This window comes from Symphalangus syndactylus, chromosome 5, assembly GCF_028878055.3.
Source record: "Symphalangus syndactylus isolate Jambi chromosome 5, NHGRI_mSymSyn1-v2.1_pri, whole genome shotgun sequence".
In the NCBI taxonomy this organism is placed as follows: Eukaryota; Metazoa; Chordata; class Mammalia; order Primates; family Hylobatidae; genus Symphalangus; species Symphalangus syndactylus.
This window is the reverse complement of record NC_072427.2, coordinates 99,087,698-99,107,636: the sequence shown is the minus strand read 5'-3', so window position 1 is coordinate 99,107,636 and position 19,939 is coordinate 99,087,698. Positions and strand designations below refer to the sequence as shown.

The 19,939-nt window shown below is 42.9% G+C and overlaps 1 protein-coding gene across 14 annotated transcripts in view; it reads right to left on the bottom strand.

Moving 5' to 3' along the window:
* Window positions 1–19,939, bottom strand: part of TIAM1 (TIAM Rac1 associated GEF 1) — a 458,079-nt gene that overhangs the window by 2,532 nt on the left and 435,608 nt on the right. For 13 of the 14 annotated variants that reach the window (XM_055279454.2, XM_055279461.2, XM_055279452.2 and 10 more), the window contains 5 exons: window positions 15,958–16,066; window positions 10,915–10,973; window positions 10,238–10,340; window positions 6,483–6,570; window positions 3,930–4,102 (listed from right to left, as the gene is read on the bottom strand). In XM_055279454.2, coding sequence (XP_055135429.2) covers window positions 3,930–4,102; window positions 6,483–6,570; window positions 10,238–10,340; window positions 10,915–10,973; window positions 15,958–16,066 — 532 coding nt within the window. Of the gene's footprint in view, window positions 1–3,869; window positions 4,103–6,482; window positions 6,571–10,237; window positions 10,341–10,914; window positions 10,974–15,957; window positions 16,067–19,939 lie in introns of all 14 variants that reach the window. The other variant, XM_055279467.2, reaches the window with a different exon arrangement.

Here is a 19,939-nt window from a genome sequence, read left to right as displayed (position 1 = left end):
CTTGATGTCTTTTGGGGCTTAAAGACTACATATCACCAATCTGTCTTGAAGCATTTACCTTGTCGAGGTATCTGGACTTAGAAGATGTTCTAGCAACTGATGCAAGGGCAAGGGGGAACCGGGGCACACAGGAGAGGTTGTAGGTTATGGGCAAAGGGGTACTCAACTCCCTCTGAAATAATCTACTATTCTAACCTGTGCACCTAAGAGATGGGTAACACAGACTGCAGCTGCTCTCAAGTAGACAGACTGCTGATTTGGGGATTAGTTAGTGAGTTAGTGTCCTCAATCCTGGCCATGTCCCATGGCCCAGTGCTATGAAGATCCCCAGGGCTGTCCCAGGGTTGTTTAGCTGGAATAGGTCTTTAGTAAGGGTGGGGGTGCATCTATGGTTTTGCTGTCTTTGTAGAATATGCATCACGGAGGCAGAAGCACCAGTCTAAGTTACTTGTTTTCTGGGAACTTGAACGTAACATTTATTGGGATCTGCAGTTAGATTAAGGGCACCACATCCCTCTTAGAGAGCCTATGAAAAAGAGTGGCTCTCAAAGACATGGAATCTTCAGTTATTTCCCTGTCTTCTTTCTGACAAAGTCCCACATGAGCTAGGAGGCTAAGCAAATGTGAGCCTTAGTCTCCCCCAATTACAGTCTGTGTATCACTCATTCTTCTACAAAGCAATTAACATATCAGTGCCTCAGTGGAATGAGAAATAAAAAACCGATGACATCCAAGCAGTTTGATCAACAAAGTGCTGTATAAAGTGACTACCAGTTAAGAAAAAATCATTCTTTCACCTACTGCCCTCTAGGAAGCCAGAATTAAAAACAAGCGAACAAAAGACACCATCTGATCAAGCCAACAATCCCACCACACACATACACGAGTCTGCTCACAGGGAAGGCTGCTTCTCCCTCGAGAGTGAAGCGGTTGTTGCATTAGACACAAAAAGGTGAAATGCAACACGGGCTTTCCAGTGGAGGGGAAAGAGTCTGAATGCCAACTGGGAGCTGCTTTCCTGAAACCTAAGCCCCAGAACCATCCAATTGCTTCAGTGCTGCTAGAAGATGCCTCGTGTCTCAATTACTGCCAAATGCAGCCTTGACTTCAAACCCAGCAGGCACAAGGTTAGAGAGGTCAACGAGGGGCTGAATTGTCTCCCACTGCAGCCATCCTCTGCTTCAGACCCCTGTGTATCCATCACTATTCCTGAGTGTTCCAGCATCTAAAACTGTGGAACAAATAGACACTACTGTTGGTTGAGGATGGGAATAAAAGCCATTTCCAGGCAAAATGGAAAAAGGGAATAGAAAACAGGAAAAAAAAAACAAACACCAACTTCTATTGAGAAGAGACAAAAATTCTTGTTCACTTTTATCTCAGCACCAGCAAAATACAGCATCCCTCTCTACACTCACTACATTAGAACTACCCCAACTCAAAGCTACTGGAAATATTTGTTAATGATTTGCATGCTGAAGTATCTAGGAGTAAAGTGTGTTAATGTCTACATCTTTGAAATATGTCAAAAATAAGATGAGTTCGTGTCCTTTGTAGGGACATGGATGAAACTGGAAAACATCATTCTCAGTAAACTATCGCAAGGACAAAAAACCAAACACCGCATGTTCTCACTCATAGGTGGGAATTGAACAATGAGAACTCATGGACACAGGAAGGGGAACATCACACTCTGGGGACTGTTGTGGGGTAGGGGGAGGGGGGAGGGACGGCATTGGGAGATACACCTAATGCTAAATGACGAGTTAATGGGTGCAGGGAATCAACATGGCACATGGATACATATGTGACAGGCCTGCACGTTGTGCACATGTACCCTAAAACCCTAAAGTATAATAATAAAAAATAAATAAATTAAAAAAAAAAAATAAGATGAGGTGATGGATGACAGATGGATTCTAACAGATGAGTGATAATGAGAATATAGAAAAACATTATAGAATATAGATGGTAGGTATGAATTCTTTCAGCTCTTCTATAAGTTTAAACATTTTCATAAGAAAATAGGTAGAACAAAGAAAAAATTTTTTAATCAGATTACTGGCAGATGTATAGTACTTTAGGCTGAATAGGGAAGCAGAGTATTTGGCTTTACTATCCTAGCCAAACAGAACAGAGGGAGAAATAAACTACCTGGGTATTCAAGACAAAGCAAAATGAAGCATGAGTATCTGTTCCTAGTATGCTTGAGAACCCGGCTACCATTACTGAGTTCTTCACCGTCTTTTAGGGATGCAATCTTTGACTATTTCCAGTGGTCACTGTTAAGACTGACCAGCTATTGCTGTGCTGATCTACTCAGGTACCATTTTAAAATCCTCTGACATGAAGATTCTGAGGATAGTGAGATGCCTCCAAAGCAAAGTGATACAGACTTTCTTCAGCCAAAAATGAGCCATCAGGCAGAAAGATCTTTCAATCAGCTAAATCCAACAGGCTATGACATCAAGGCTTTCTCTTGGTAATCATGATGACGGACGATGGTGTTCAATTGTGGGCTGGTTTCGTTTTCTTTCCAAATGGATCTCAGCAGGAAAACTTCTGAGTGACAGACTAATCATGCTTAGTTTCAAAGTAAATGCAGCTCTGAATTTAGGTTCATTGATTAACAACTGAAAAAGGTGAGTTCCCTGAGGTTGAGACACATATTCCCAAACTTTTTTAAACATTTCCCTAGCAAACAAGAGGGGCAGATAAGACAAATCCAAGATAAAAATCTCTAAAGTGAGTTATAATGGACCAACAAACTATTCTTCCATGGGGACCCCATGAGAAACTGCGCATATGGACGTATGAAAGACTCTTAGGATACCTCAGAAAACTTAGCAAAGTGCTGGGTGTTCACTGCACTAAGTTTTCAATAAACATTTATCAATTGATTGGAGAAGAGGTTTATAGTAACTAGTCCCCTAAATTAGTTAAATTTAAGGTGTTTAAAGAATGTAATATCCCATGTCAAGCCAGGTAGGTTTTGTCTATGAAAACCTTCAAGCATTCACACTTCTGTCCATCCCTCTTCAATAGGTAGGATGGTAATGGGGACAAAGACCAGAAACTTTTCTGGCAAGTGCAAAGGGGGCCTCTTTTAATGAAATCCTCCCTGCAAAATTCTGGGCTGCCTCTTAAGAAAGGTTTGATAAAAATGTTAGTATCTTGATGTCATTAAGTCCGTAAGTATTAAAACAGCTTTCTTCCTAGATACATTTTGCTACCATCGACAGGTGGTAGTATTTATTTTACTTCTCTACTGCTCCACTGTAATGGATTAAGTCCTACAAGAATATTTATGCTGGGACCATTTAAACTCTAGATTCTTGTTTCCAAGAATAGGTCAAGGCTTCCCCAAATTAACATGGAGACTAAAAATAAAGTTGCGGGCACAAGGCCAGGATAAAAACTGGAAGTGTCATGTGGGCTACCAAACCTAGAATCCTTACTACTGAGAGCAGGCACTGCTGTGCTGCCAGGCTGTGAAGCCACCATGTCCTCAGAACAGAGGGCTGTGACCTTGCTGAAATGTGACACATGGCTTTCTGCTAGACAAAGCTGGCTGCCATGCAAAGCAGCGACTCTCATTCTGCAAGCAGGCTGAGACAGCCTCTCCAGAAAGAGGATGTGTCTGCAACCCGACTTGGTAAATGAGGGAGGAGCTCACCAGCCAAAAGGAGAAGGGAGGCAAAGGGAAGGCTTGAGGGAGGACAAGAGGAATGTAGATACAGGGCGGATCCCCAGGAGCCACTGGGAGGGAGGCAAGGGCAAGGAACTTCACACCAGGGAAAAACCGTCCTCCTACATCAGCCCCCACCAGGCCACACCTCACCCCCACTCAACAAGGAGGTCAAGCTCACTGGAGTTCTACTGCGGAGTGGGGGTGACGGGAATCTTGAACGTCCGAATCCCCACAGTACCTGCCCTGCTCATGGCCGGCCTGGCCCCCTTCAGTGCACACAATCTTTTGCCTCCAAAAGGGACATATTGCTGGGATGAGGGAAGGCTCTCGGTTTTGAGGAGCTGTCTTCTGTGCTTATCGCGCAGGATTGAATGCACAGCCTTCAGGAAATCCTTTCGGCTCTCTGGGGAGCTAGGAAAAGAAGATTTACAGATGTTAGAGAATCAGGGCTTAACACATGGGGAACTTCTAAGGTTATCAGGTGCAACCAAATAAATATCCCTTAGGGCCAAAGGCTAAAGACTGAGGCCTTGACTCCAATTTCTATGCCAAGCGGTGATTTCACAGCAGTGATAAAGAGCACATAACTCCTTTCCCTTCATGCTTTGTGATCCATCTCCTGCCGCTGATGTGGGGCAGAGCAGCCCATTAACGAACAGATCTATGGACAGGGGGAGTTTGTACCAAGAAGCTGCCAAATTCTGCTCCTGGCACTCAAGGCAGAGCTTTTCATTACAAAATGTTTTTGAGGGCAAATGAACCACAAGATTCTCGCGGCTCTGCAGAGCACCAAAAGGCCAACGTCTCTACGTTCCTAAAGTCCTCTAGAGCTGAGCTCCCTCCTGTAAATATCAACAGTTCCCACGACACATTTCAACATGTATATATTAAGGGTGTAAAGAACTATAAAATCTTCCCAAGTCCTAATTCTCATGGTAAAAAAAAAAAAAAAAAAGTTCTTCCTAGGAGAGTTATTTTTCTTGTTATATTCCCAATATTTTTACCCAGGTAAATTTCACCTGGTATTCCTTATTAACAATAAGTAATGGCATCCGTGTAGGCAGGGCTACTAAACCCCATAGGCCTTACCAACAAAATCACAAACAGATGAGCCAAAATAGATGGTAAAGGTGGTGCTCAAACCCCACGAGGTTATACAAACAACATTTCACTTGTAGTCCTGCCAGCTTCCCGGGGATCTGCCCTTTGTTGACCTCTGTCACCCAACACAGAGAGATCTGATGTAGCAACACAAAACATGGGTTTTGAGGTTAAACCCACCATTCATTTTCTTTTTCTTTCTTTTTTTGACACAGAGTCTCGCTCTGTCACCCAGGCTGGAATGCAGTGGTACGATCTTGGCTCATTGCAACCTCCATCTCCCAGGTTCAAGTGATTGTCCTGCCTCAGCCTCCCAACTAGCTGGGATTAAAGGCGCCTGCCACCAGGCCTGGCTAATTTTTGTATTTTTAGTGGAGACGGGGCTTTACCATGTTGGCCAGGCTGGCCTCGAACTCCTGACCTCAAGTGATCTGCCTGCCTTGGCCTCCCAAAGTGCTGGGATTACAGGCGTGAGCCACCATGCCCGGCACCAGTGTTCATTCTCTATAAGGCCTTAGGCAAAGTACCATCTCTAAGCCTTGCTTCCCCATTTGTAAACTAGAGTAAGAATAGTATTAGTTTGGTGCAAAAAATAATTGCAGTTTTTGCCATTAAAAGTAATGGCACTTTTAATTACTTTTCATGGTAAAAACTGCAGTTTCTTTTTGTACCAACCTAATACCTTGGTATGACTAAATGAAATAATGAATGTAAGGTGTTTAGCATAGTTCATGCTTGGTAAAGGTACCTTCTTACCATACTAACATTATAAAATATTGCTAATAATCATAATATTGATTCTATTGTCTTTTGTAGGTAATCCATAGTATATTAGTACTCACTGTGTGAGGTACTGGGTAATTACTGAGTAAATCACTGAGTATCTATGATTAAATTAAAGTTGGCCAGACATGGTGGCTCACGCCTGTAATCCCAGCACTTTGGCAGGCCAAGGCAGGCAGATCACGATGTCAGGAGATCGAGACCATCCTGGCTAACACCGTGAAACCCCGTCTCTACTAAAAATACAAAAAATTAGCTGGGCATGGTGGCATGTGCCTGTAAGTCCCAGCTACTCAGGAGGCTGAGGCAGGAGAATGGCATGAACCCAAGAGGCAGAGGTTGCAGTGAGCCGAGATCACACCACTGCACTCCAGCCTGGGTGACAGAGCAAGACTCTGTTTCAATAAATAAATAAATAAATAAGTAAGTAAATAAATAAATAAAAGCATGATTCAATACGGGCACATTTAAAGCCAAATATATTAAATGCCATCTGTTGGGATCATCCAGCCTATATTTTTAGAAAAATAAAAGAATAGGTTTCATATGTGAGAAGACCTCAAATTCTCATGGGGGAGGGAGAGAAGAGAAGGAAGGGAAAAAGAGGGTGGCAGGGTAGAAGAAAAACAACAAGAAATAAGTAGAAGCCCACATCATGAGCCCAGCTTCCTCTCAAGACGTGCAGGTGATCAACACAGGCCGACCTCTGTATATGCTCCAAATGATCAGGAATCCCGATAACACCTTCTCAAGCTGTCACCTCCTCCAGCTGACTCTCCATTTACTGCATCTCAGCGATGTTACAGTACAAACAATGTACCAAACACCAGAACACAATGTAAGACACCACATCGTTCCAATCTGCAGAAATGTCAACACGGCCTCGACTTTATAGGCCCGGGCTCACCTGCAGCACAAGTGGAAGACCCTCTCTGGCCTCCCTTCGGACTCGGATTTTACATGGACAATTTCACACACAGCATTTGCCTCTGCATCTAAAGAAATTAAAAAAACAATGAATCACGGTATGTTTCAAATGGATTTATTTACATGTTTACAAAAGCATTTTCCAGCTGTGATAGAGGATTAATAATGCAGAACTGTACAAGATCAAAGTTATTTTCCTACTATTCCATGATCTAACGAGATGAAGCGACTGAAAGCTTGATGCAAAGAAGAGAACACTTGGAAAATTTCCAGTTGGTAAAATCTTCTAGATGGTCTAAAAGGCCAGTCAATCATACTGACTGAACTCACTTTTTTTTTTTTTTTTTTGAGACGGAGTCTCACTCTATCATCCAGGCCGGAGTACAGTGGTGTGTTCTCGGCTCACTGCAACCTCTGCCTCCCGGGTTCAAGTGATTCTCCTGCCTCAGCTTCCTGAGTAGCAGGGATTACAGATGTGCACCCCACGCCCAGCTAATTTTTGTATTTTTGGTAGAGACAGAGTTTCACCATGTTGGTTAGGCTGGTCTCGAACTCCTGATCTCATGATCCACCCGCCTCGGCCTCCCAAAGTGCTGGGATTACAGGCGTGAGCCACTGCGCCCGGCCTGAACTCTTTCAGCCATGCAGTCTGTTTAGCTGAACTATGCATTTCAATTAAACGATTAGTTGTTTTGGCAACAGTTGGACTAAATGGAGCCAAAGCCTCCTATGCAGATTTCATCCGGCCAGGGATATGACAGGTAAGCCTTTGCTGTCTGTTAAGGGAGCCTTCCCCCAGGTGGCTGGGCCTAAAGCCCTGGAGACCTAATGGGGCTTCTCGTCCCCAGCCTACCCCTGGAGTCTACTTTGAACACAGCAGAAAATGGTATATCAAGAAGGTAAGGGACAATTTTAAAATAATTTTGAAGCTCTGTAGTGCCTGTAATAGCACAGTACTTTAAGTCATGAATAAAGTGTTTGTGAAAGGAACAATTCACTGCAGACATTCAGGCCATACATTGTGAAGTCTCACTTTCATCCAGTGGTTCAGAACCCTGGTCACAAACCCTCACTGTGGTTGCATGATTTTATCTGCAAAAAATTTTACAAACTTTCCGAACTAAGATAAAAACCTAGAAATTCCACGTTCTGATTCTCAAATCCACTAGAGTGGATTTCATAATGAAAGACATCTTGACTAGTCTTTATAACTCAACTAAAATAAGCTTTTATCTTGATGGTTTTAAACTTGACTTGAATGAAGAATGGAGAGTGAGAATGGAATGTCGTATTACAAAGATGGCTTTGTCTTCAAAATTTGAAGTTTTTATGTGTTTACTCCTCAACGCAGGCAAAATTCCTGGCTTAGAAGCTGTCAGTTTGCAACAGAAATAAACTTTCCCATTTGAAAACCTGGCATGAGGAAACAAAGGAACTAGATAATTCATAACCTACGATTCTAAGTAAGACTTTAGTTATTTAAGTGCTCAAACCTCAAAACGCTAGTGTAGCTGCCCTAGACTCACAACTTACTGGTGCCTGCAAATTCATGTGTAAATCAATTTTGCAAAACACATCATAAGTAAAAGGGCATCTGGCAAATCTCTACTGGAAGCTTAGAGAGAAACCTTCTAAAACAAATAATCATTCCAAATATATTTGCCCTACATGGTTTTTGCATTTGAGTTTTCCTACTGTAAGGCAGAAAAACTGTGAAGGAAGAGATGCCTCATTTAATTTGGAAGAGTAACTCAAAGTGTGCGCAAAATATGGCAAGAGGGTTCTCCTCATGACGTTGGACTAGGGTGGGTTGGTTTTCTGAGGATCAGATCCAGTTTTACTGCTTATGACAAGTGGAAACAAGGAGAGGCTACACAACAGAAATTGGATAGTAGGAACTTAATGTTCATCTTAGACGGCAAATGCATAAAATAGAAATTCACCTGATCAAGCACCTGCAGGTCTCTACCGCCAGGGCTTTTCTTTTTTTTTTTTTTTTTTTTTTTTTTGAGACGGAGTCTCGCTTTGTCGCCCAGGCTGGAGTGCAGTGGCGCAGTCTCGGCTCACTGCAAGCTCCGCCTCCCGGGTTCACGCCATTCTCCTGCCTCAGCCTCTCCAAGTAGCTGGGACTACAGGCGCCCGCCACCACGCCCGGCTAATTTTTTGTATTTTTAGTAGAGACGGGGTTTCACTGTGGTCTCGATCTCCTGACCTCGTGATCTGCCCGCCTCGGCCTCCCAAAGTGCTGGGATTACAAGCGTGAGCCACCGCGCCCGGCCACCGCCAGGGCTTTTCTTTACCAAAGCTGCACCTGCTGTCCAAGTGGGACAGGGAATAGATGTGGCTAAAGAGTTTCCACTTGACTCTCCAGAGATGCTCTTTCCAGGATGCGCCTGGGAGAGCCACACAGCCCACTCCTCCTCTTGAGAACTTGGCCTCAAATTAGGCCCAGGATGGGGAGCTTCCGAGTCACAGAAATATCACTTTTCTTAGTTGGTACCCTGCTACTCATGTGTTTAAAGCATCGTCTAATTATATTATCAAGTATACTCATAGCTAACTAACAACTCACTTCACTGCTACGTGGATCATAGAAAAAGAATCAACATTTCAGGCTGGGCGTGGCAGCTCACGTCTGTAATCCCAGCACTTTGGGAGGCCAAGGCGGGAGGCTTGCTTGAGCCCAGGAGTTCAAGACTAGCCTGGGCAAAATAGCAAAACCCAATTTCCACAAAAACGTTTAAAAAATTAGCTGGGTGTGTTGGCACATGCCTGTAGTCCCAGGTAGTTAGAAAGGATAGCTTGAGTCTAGAAATTTGAGGCTACAGTGAGCTACGATTGCACCACTGCTCTCCAGCCTGGGCAACGGAATGAGACCCCATCTTTAAAAAAATTAAAATAGGCCGGGTGCGGTGGCTCACGCCTGTAATCCCAGCACTTTGGGAGGCCGAGGCAGGCAGATCATGAGGTCAGGAGATCGAGACCATCCTGGCTAACACAGTGAAACCCCGTCTCTACTAAAAATACAAAAAATTAGCTGGGCGTGGTGGTGGGTGCCTGTAGTCCCAGCTACTCGGGAGGCTGAGGCAGGAGAATGGCGTGAACCTGGGAGGTGGAGCTTGCAGTGAGCTGAGATCGCGCCACTGCACTCCAGCCTGGGCAACAGAGCGAGACTCCGTCTCAAAAAAAAAAAAAATTTAAGATAAATGTAAAAAAGAATCAACATTTTAAAAGCCTTCTTACTAATAGCAAAGATAAGATTTGTAATACTTTAGGGAAAAAACATGTGCAGTCAATGCTTTTTAGTGCTTTTGGTGGTATTTTTGGATCTCTCAGTTGAAAGGCAAGTGAGTAGTTTACGTGGGCTTTGTTTGCTCACAGTCTCAAGGATTCTTTCAAGAAGCACGGGCTCACTGTACTCAGATGGTAATCACTATAGTATTAACCTATAGAATAGAATAACTAGAATCTTTTCCAGGAACTTTGAAGACATTACACATCCATTCACTCAGTTCATTCATTCACTTGGTTCATTCATTCATTCATTCATTCAATATTTAATCAATGGTTGGGTAAATAAGAGGCAATAGAAAGACCTACAGGCAAGAGTTAAGCATAGGAAAAAAAAAAAAAAAGATGGTAGAAGGGTTAGACCAAGAGTGTGGATTCAAACAAATAATTCCTACACACACCAGAAATATGTGTGTGAAACACCCAGCACAGGTGAGAGTTTACCTGCACTCGCCAAAGCTCGAACCTGCAGCGCTTCCGTGGGGATCATGTGTCGAAATCTGAAGGGGTCCCAGTCCTCATAAATGGAAAGCCTGTGCGATCCTACCTGCAGCGGAGAAGGAACCAGCTGCCTAAGAAGAATCTAACCTGCCCCACACCAGTTCCCTGCATTTCCTAAACCAGCGACAGACTCTCACGCAGTAACTCTAGGCATGCCCAAAGGATCTTCACCCCCATGAGCTCCTGTCCATCCAGCAGGAAGTGAGAGGCTGCGTGATAAATATGTTGAGGGGAGGGTGTGCAAAGAAGTTTGCTAAGCAAATGCAGTGAAGAGAGACACACAGAGAAGAGGAGAAAAGGGATCCCAAAAGAAGAACAGGGGCAACAGAGAAAGGGAAAAGTAGCATTAGGAAGGTTCTGGGCCATGGCAGACCCAATCACCGATTGAGTCCAGTTGGTTCCCATTCACAAAAATGAGACCAATTCATTTTTGTGCTCTAAACATAAGCCTGCCTGAAAAGAAGGCAGGATGGGTGATCTCAAGCATCCTTAGCAACACTTAAGAAAGAAAAAAGATCATAAAAAGGCTCATACTGACAAAATGGTAGAATTATGCAGACATAACTGATAAGCAGATAGAGAAATAGTTTCAAACCATGGGGTGACGTAAGATGTCTTACAAGTTTCTTCTTCTGTTTGGAACCATCTTTATACACAAGGACCACAGCAGTTTTGAAGACTGGAAAAAATAAAATAAAGACAGTTATGGTATGTCATGTGTAGGGTTTTCCCCTTGACATCACTAACTTGTGGTAATAAACACTACAGTTATGAAGAGGACGTCGAGATCCCAGTTAACTGACTCCCACCCACCTTCCATTCATTCATCACATCTGTGAAAATCAAAAGCCTATTGAGACACAAGTTTCCAGGTTCAAAATAAACATAGAAAGCCTACATAAATGGAAATAACCTATGCCCCAAAAAACTTTTGGGTAAAATATGTTAGGTATGATACCATTTCAAGGTTAAAACTTCAGCTGATACATATTCAACAAAAATGTACTAATTCAGTAGATGGAGGAATAATATAAACGTCCTTCACAATAACAATGCAACTGCTGAAGATGATTTACATTTATGCAAATTAAGGTAATAGTGCACATAGACAGTGATATTTAGGAAATATAACTCATCTTTTGACCTAAAGAAACAAAAATGAGTTTATGAAATAGAATTCAACTGTACTTCTTCCAGAAAGACTGAATCAGAGTAAGCTCTTTAGGAGTGGTAAACATGTAGTTTCATTCTTATATTCTTTTGGGGGTGGGGAGATACAATGGAGTTATGCATAATCTTCCAGAGAATTCGTTAAGCAATGCCAAGCACATTTAACCTGCAGTGATTCTGATTCTTCCTAGAAGGGGAAGTAGAGTTGGCACCCAGAAGGAATAGAAGGGTGACTGACTCCTGCCTGTCCTTCGTTCTCTGTGTCAGGGTCTCTGCTATGGTCCAAATGTCTGTGTTTCCCCAAAATTCATACCTTGAAACTAATCACCCTTGTGATGGTTTCAGGAGGTGGGCCTTTGAGAAGTGATCAGGCTCTGAGGACTCCGTCCTCATGAATGGGATGAGTGTCCTTATAAAAGAGACTTGAGAGAGATGCCTTGACCCTTTCGCCCTATGAAGCCACAGCTAGGAAGTAGGAGAAAACAGGATCTTGGACTTCCAGCCTCCACAACTGTGAGAAATAAGTCTCTGTTGTTTGGAAGCTGGACAGTTTATGATATTTTGTTATAGCAGCCCAAATGGACTAAGATAGTCTCCATTATCCCTTCATACTCTGACCCCAAGGAATAGCCAGTCACACAGCAGCTGAAGGAGGCACAGCCTTGTATACTAGACACAGAATTACAAAAGGAACAAACATTCAGAGAATTCTCAGGGATGGGCCACCAGGCTCACAGGCCCTTTGGAGGTCAACCAGAAGCATCTGGTTTAATTTCTATCCTACGTAGGGCAGGTTGGTCTTGTCTCCTCTTTGTGTAAGATCACGCTAATCTCCACTGCAGGGAAATAGGCCCTGAGCTGCAAAGAAACTGACTCTAGCCGCTCGGTCTAGACTGCCCATAGCCCTTCACACCTCACAGCATCTGACCCCTCAAGGTTCCCAGAGCACAGACTGGCAGGTTCCCTCCAAAGGTTCACACTGACCCGAGGAGGCCACACCAGCTCTTCACAGTAGCTGAGCACAAGCAACCTGAGAAGGCCCTTCATTCCCACTATGAAGCCTTCAGAAATCACAGAGGCTGGGATAGCTACGTCCTCTTAGAAATGAAAGAGCTCTACCCCAATGACTCTAATCTCAGAAGCGCCACCATGCCACTGGGACCACAGCTCAATGCTATGATTCCCTCGATTTCCCTCAATCTTAACCATTGTGGATCACAGCAGGAGGGCCAGAGAGTGAGCTACAGCCTGGCACCGGGACCTCAGCCTCTCCCTGAAACTTTCCTTAACCCTTGGAGCTAGTGTTACTCAAGTGACTCCACAGTGTTGCCCGATCCCTTCAGACATGGCCTTGATGATCTCCAAAACTCATGCTACCTTTGCCAGCCTAAAGCATCTGCTCTGTGCCCCAAAAGGTCAATGTCAAATACCCTTCAAGGCAGAAGCCTATTTCTATTTTTGTTTGTGGCAACGATCACCAACATTTGGTACACATGAGCCATCCTGTGAAACATCAAGGTGCTTCGTTGGCAGCAAGTCAACTTCGGTTTCAGAAGAAAGCTGCACTATTTCCTGAGGTTAGAGGTTTAAACCAAAACAAGATGACAACCACATTTTAACCCCAAATCTGCCGACTGAGGGTAACCATGATCCTTCCTTCACAGCACCTCTTCCTTATTTCAACTCCTTGCTCAGACTTTCTGCTAGTTCTGCCTTGCTACTTGAAATCACACCCAAACCATCAAACTTGTCTCTTTTAACGACTGGGAATCCACAGAAGCTCCTCATGACTACAGCCTTTGTTCATAATCCCAATTTTAATCCTTCCCCTTCTCTTTCCTATTACTCTGGAGAGGATTCTGAATAATGATAAACATGTCTTGTATCTCAGAGCCTTCAGTTTTTCTCTTATGAACTACAGCCCCTACTGAGTTTGCTGACAGTGTGATGCCCTGAAGCTGGAGTAAGCAGTCTCCATTTACACCAGGGACAGGTGCTGTGGGCCCGCCTTCCTGGAGGCAGCTCCCACACCGACTTCTCATAAACAGCCCAGGAAGCAGGGAACACAGTAATGCAGAGTCCACTATCGGAGCCTGTGCAGAAAGTGGCACCTAAATCCCCAACCTCAAAACCAGCATTTTCCTGAATCACTTACACCATAGGTTGGCAAACAAGGGCCCTCAGGCCAGACCCAGGCCTGCTGCCGCCTGTATGGTGCAGCTACTGATCCAGCCATCTCATTCATTTACACGTTATCTATGGCTGCTTCTGGCTCCAGTGGCAAAGCATGTGGCCTCTTGGCCCAAAGCCTAAAATGTACTACGTAGCCTTTAACAGAAAAGAGGGTTGGGCACGGTGGCTCATGCGTATAATCCCAGCACTTTGGGAGGCCGAGGCAGGCAGATCACAAGGTCAAGAGATTGAGACCATCCTGGCCAACATGGTGAAACTCCGTCTCTACTAAAAGTACAAAAATTAGCTGGGCATGGTGGTGCGCACCTGTAGTCCCAGCTACTCGGGAGGCTGAGACAGGATAAATGCTTGAACCTGGGAGGCAGAGGTTGCAGTGAGCCGAGAACGCACCATTGCACTCCAGCCTGGCAACAGAGCGAGATTCTGTCCCCCAAAAAACCCAAAAAAACAAAACAAAACAAAACAGAAAAGAGTTTGCCAACCCATTTTCTCCTACTTAAATTATTTTCTTATTCTAAATCTCTTGATTTCTAACTACAGTGAATCTGTAAAACTGAGGGCAAAGCCATGAAAAATCTAAATGTTGACCTCTAGAATTGCTAGTCTGTAGTCCCACATCGCTGTGTGGGTCATTTACATCAATATCCTGCATCCCATGAATGACTCATTAAGCAGCATCCAGGAGATCCCAGACTCCTCCAAGAAGAAATCACTACAGAAGAAACACAAGTGGTGATGTTGAAAAGAAAGCAAATAACTACTGCCTCCCTCCCCCAAAACATCTACCCCATCAAAAACTAACAACTTATTAAAATACCCCCAATATTCCTTTGAATGGCCTATTTAGTCACATGCTTTCTCTGCACTTACATTTGTTTTGTCTTGTTTTTTTGAGACAGAGTCTTGCTCTGTCACCGAGGCTAGAGTCCAGTGGAGCGATCTCAGCTCACTACAACCTCTGCCTCCCGGATTCAAGTGATTCTCCTGCCTTAGCCTCCCAAGTAGCTGGGATTACAGGCGCCTGCCACCATATCCAGCTAATTTTTGTATTTTTAGTTAAGGACGGGGTTTCACCATATTAGCCAGGCTAGTCTTGAACTCTTGACCTCAAGTGATCCGTCCACCTCGGCCTCCCAAAGTGCTGGGATTACAGGCGTGAGCCACCACACCCGGCCTCCTTTGTTATTTTTAACGAAATGACATCAACAGCTACAGGGGCTCTTCAGAAATTTTGGGAATATCAGTAACTTTTCAATGAAGGCTAAGTGATCAAAATAGGAAGTCCAATGAATCTTTGCATTAAATACTTTGATTTTAAAATCACTAGGACATTCCATTTGGGGATACTTTGTTCACATCATGGAGGAAAAAAAAGTTTAGTTAAGAAGGAGTAAGCAACCTCTGTTCCCAGCAAGCCCACAAAAATAACATAAGGCAAGAGAATAAGCCAGATTTCCATTATATTATGTTCCTACCCATGAGTCTTTTAGCAAGAGGCTAGGACAAAACGCAACCTAAAACAAAAGCATGGAGTGTTGATAGTTTTATATTCATGAACAACACAGCAATATGCCAATAAGCACTTACATTGCAACAACAAGCTATGTTTCCTAAATTATATGCTAACCCATGTTTTTTCTCTCTCAAAAAGCATATTACAATACAATCACATGAGATCTCTAATTGCAGCAATTGCATCCATCTAAACTGGTTTATTAAAAAATAAGTCATTCGCAAACATCTCTGATTTCACTAGTATTGAGTGGCAATGTGATTGAGATGCACCTCACAGCTGATCCAGGCACTCCAGAGTTGCCACAACAGCTCAGCTGAGAACCAGCATCCTAAATCCTGGTCTTAAGACCAAACAGCAACAAAGTTAGGAAGAAAATAAAAGATCTCGGATTGGGGGGGGTCTCAGAAACAGAGGCCATTTTGTCTTGATGTTTCACTTTATTTTTCCTTGGTTTATAATTAACCCATTATTTTGAAAAGATACTCAGAGCAGCAGCCAAAAAAAAAAAAAAAAATTCTTTTCCTGCCTCTGTGTTTATGTCTGGGATAGACTTGGGCACAGCCATTTCCGCCCACCCATGTGGCTGAGTGACCACATAGGGCAATTTAACTCGAAGGTTTCATTTAGTGTTTGTGAGATGTTGGTGGCTACGGCAGGAAGACTGATTCAAGTAACTGCAATTAACTTTATTTTTAATCAATTGGTTCTTGAAAAAGAAATGTTCTTGTTTTTGAAAAATAAGCTAGACTTTTCCCCCTCCATAAAACCCTTTTCTGATACACACCAAAGGCTGCCAACTCTGGTTCCCTTTTCCACTTGCCCAGCGAGGCTGGCGGGTTCAGCCAGATCACGGTGGTGTGCAAAAGCAGGTCTCCCATGCTCAGATCTGCAACCTGAAAGCCAGAGACGTGACAAAGCTTACTGGGTGGTGTTATCAATACTCAGATTTTCATGATGTTTGAAAATTCAGCATGCTGATATTAATTTTACTTCAAGAAAATACTGCCCCTGAAAACATTTGCTTAAATATGCGAGATAATGCTAAGTTAAACTGCTTGATTTAGCCATTCCACAATATAACATATCAAAACATCATGTTGTACACCATAAATATATAAAACTTTTACTTGTCAATGTCATGTTTTTGAGAAAAGAAATAGCACCAAAATGACAGATTACATTTTTAAAAAATACTTTCGATTTGTGACTGTCTCAATAAACACCACCTCCCATCAAAACGGGCTGAAGGTACAATATCCAGTTAACCTTTCCAATGGGAAATAATAGTATCATTATGTTCTAGCCAAGTTTGAGCTAGGAACAATACAATGAAATTTTAACGAAAAAAAAATCCTTTAATTCATATGAAATCTCCTAACTGAAAAATAAATCCTCTCCATTCCCAAAGAAAACATGGAATACAGGGGAGAGAAAAGGCTCATCTTTTTTTTCCCCCTTTATTCCATGTTTGTCTACTAGAATTTCAGAATAGGATGGCAAATAGGTACAAACTGGGGCTCTGAAATTCACGTGCAGTTAGTCTGTCAAAACTGATCTACAAAACTGGAGATGTTTTGTGTTCAAACAGAGACAGTTTCCCAAGGAGATGCTAATGGCCATCCATGACAAAGATCCACCCCCAGATAACTGCAGACATTTCCACCAGTGAGTATCCACTTTTGGGAAGTGTAAGCAAATTATTTCTTCTTCCAATCCATTTCAAAGATGACTTTATTTCACTTTAGATGAGGGAGAGAGAAGCCAATCAAGAGTTTGAAGATTCCTCTATTGACACGGGCAGTGTGAGTGCTGGAATCCCAAGAGATCGTGAGGTTTAGTCGCTTGCCCCCAGCGGTCACATGCTAAACTGTCTCAGATAGACAAGAGCTGGTTGCACAGCCATCTAGACACGATGATCCAGAGTCTGATGCAAGTTCAATGTCTATGCCTCACAACAGTCCCGTCTGCTTTTCTCACTGGAGTCACTGACCTCCTTCCAAATCTAGCTGGGTTTCCTATACAGCAGCAACCTGGCAACCCTCCACTGAACGCAGTGCAGTTGGGATTGCCCTTCTCGAGCCACCAAAACAGGCTACCGTGCTAAGATGTGGCTCCATCAGTACAGGATACAGAGGTATTTTTGCCTCCCTTGATTGGGATTATTATAATCATCACTGTCATTATTACTGAGCTATAGTACCAAAGGGTTAAAATAATTTTTAAGCAGCCATATTACTTTGTCTGTAGATATTAAGTAACTCATCAACCAAACTCCCAGGATATGATCAGCCAAGGTAATGACATAGTCTCCACTACTTATCCCCTGAAGACCCACATAGAAGAGGAGGAGTTATATACAAAAGTCAAATTCCCAGAGGCCACAGCCCCTGGGAGTACATCTTTAAAACTGATTAAAGGCCAACATGGTAGACTGTCCAAACTCTACTTCCTCCAACAGAATTACATTATCTGCACCTTCTGCCATGTGATTTTCCAGGACCTCCCACTAGACTAGGCAGGGTACACACATCGCTGCCCAGATGACTTTGGGTGTAGGCATGTGACTTAGCGGCCACCTTCCAGCCATGGGAAGGACTTGCCCAAGACAGCCATTGCTGCTTCAGCCTGGATCCTAGAAGGAAGAGACAAAGAGCACACCAGAACTTTCAGAACTGGAGCTAACCAACAGAAACCAAACCTTGGCTGACCTACAAAGCCACATACGAGATAAATATTTGTTGTAGAGAACCACTGAGATTTCAAGTTATTTGTTACACAACTTAAAATGGGCTGATGCTGTGCCTGTGCACAAGGTTTTTCTCTGGACAAGCTTCCCATGGCAAGGGGACTAGGGGGTCAGGGTGCTCCCTCTGGCCACAGCCTCTCTCTCTGGGGCTTCCACTGGTTCCCTTCTGAATCCTCCTCCCAAACCCCAAGAGAGAGTTCTGCTGGGAGGCCTCCACCTTACTAAGGACTGGGATGCCCTACCGAGTCAGCATTTTTAAGGACTTCTTTTAAGGGGAAATGCCCTCTTGCATTCTTCTTCCTCCTAGTTAAGCAAAAGGGATTCCTTAGCCCAACTCCCCAGAGTTTAACATGGGGGTAAGGAGGTTGAAGGCCTAGTTTCATCAAAAAGCTGTTTCTTTGCCAGCTTTGTTCTCTGTGAACCTATTTGCCTTCAGAGATATCTTAAGGAATATTGGTTGAGGACAGGATTCAGGTACCTTGTGTTCCTAGAATGTTACCATTTCACAATAAACCTGCTGTTACCAGCAGATACTGATACATGTCCCTATTCCTCTTTACAAACTTCATGAATCCATTCTAGGCTGTTACTTCATATTGCCACTAAGAGGGAACCACAAGGATCAGGAATTCAGGAATTACTTTTGTGAAAATCTGAATATAATTTGGGTACCTCCACAATCACCTGCCTGAGTCTCCATAATTCTTCCAATATACTGCTGAGAGCAGTGGAATAGAATTGTCGTTGATCTTGGCATAGACCATCCTATTTCCCAAGACTCATTCTCCCTAGGGTTTTGTTCTTATGGCACTGAGGCTGCTGCATCCTTTCCAGTTTAAAGGCCATTCTCCTCAATGGAAGAAAAAGAGATGAAATGGGGCTTAAGACTTGAGTAAAACCAACTGCCTTTGAGGAATTGATTCCCACTGGGGGTCTATTTCCTGCTCGTTTCTCTTATCCTTCCGCAACAATATCTTCCTCTTGCTCTCTTTGGCATCTTTTCCAAGCCAGAAATTCTCTGGGCTTTGCACCTCCTGGTAAAGTAGGATTTGCCTCTTCAGTCTTGGTACTCAGCCAGTGTCCCTCCTTCCATCTTTTGCACATTTCTTTTCACAATCTCAGCCCACAAAAAATACTTTGTATAGCACTATATCGCTTTGTTCCTCACTGGAAAGATTTCTTACGTATCAGAATTTCATTTTAAAGGACTTCCAGGTTCATTGAAGCCATATTCCCTTTTACAGTCTCTGACTTCTGATCATATTCATCTTCTTTTCCTAAATTCTTCTGCAACCCACTATCCATTTCGCCTTCTAATCTTTAGCATCATGGTCATTTGCTCCTAAGGTCATTAAAATCTAATAATTAATTTGGCATATAAAGAAAATATAATATGATGTAATGAAAATGTTCGTTTCCATGGCCCAGTAAGATGCACTTCTGTCAGAATGAAATAAACCAAAGGATGGGAGAACTTCTTATAATAAAAAAAAGTTTACAGTATTATTCATATTAGTCAATAAAAAAAGCATTAAAATTCTGTGCTCAACATAAAATCAAGGTATAAAATCACCTTCAAGATATAACATATACATACGTATTAATTAAAAACAATCAAAATCAACACCAAAATATGGTAAGTTCTATGTCTTGAAACTATAGTTTTCTTCTTGCCTTTTTCTGTATTTTGCCCTCTTCTTTAATAAGCATAATTTTTTTCTTCTTATAAAGTTTTATAAGAAAGTGAGAGCTAAGTCCAGGGTGGCAACCTTCATCTTTTCTATACTCTGACAGATTAAATTATCTGCCAAGTAGTCTCAGAACATTCTCATGCTCTGCTTGTAATGTTACGTAAAAACAAAATTGTGTTTCAGTTGAAAACTACATATCCTCTACAGCAGACCTTCCTGGGCTATCAGATTCTGACTGTACACTGTCTTTGAGGGCCTGTGCAATTCTTTGTAAGGTGTAGGTAACAGACAGATGTGTAAATTCTGTCCAGTCTGATACTGGCCTAGTT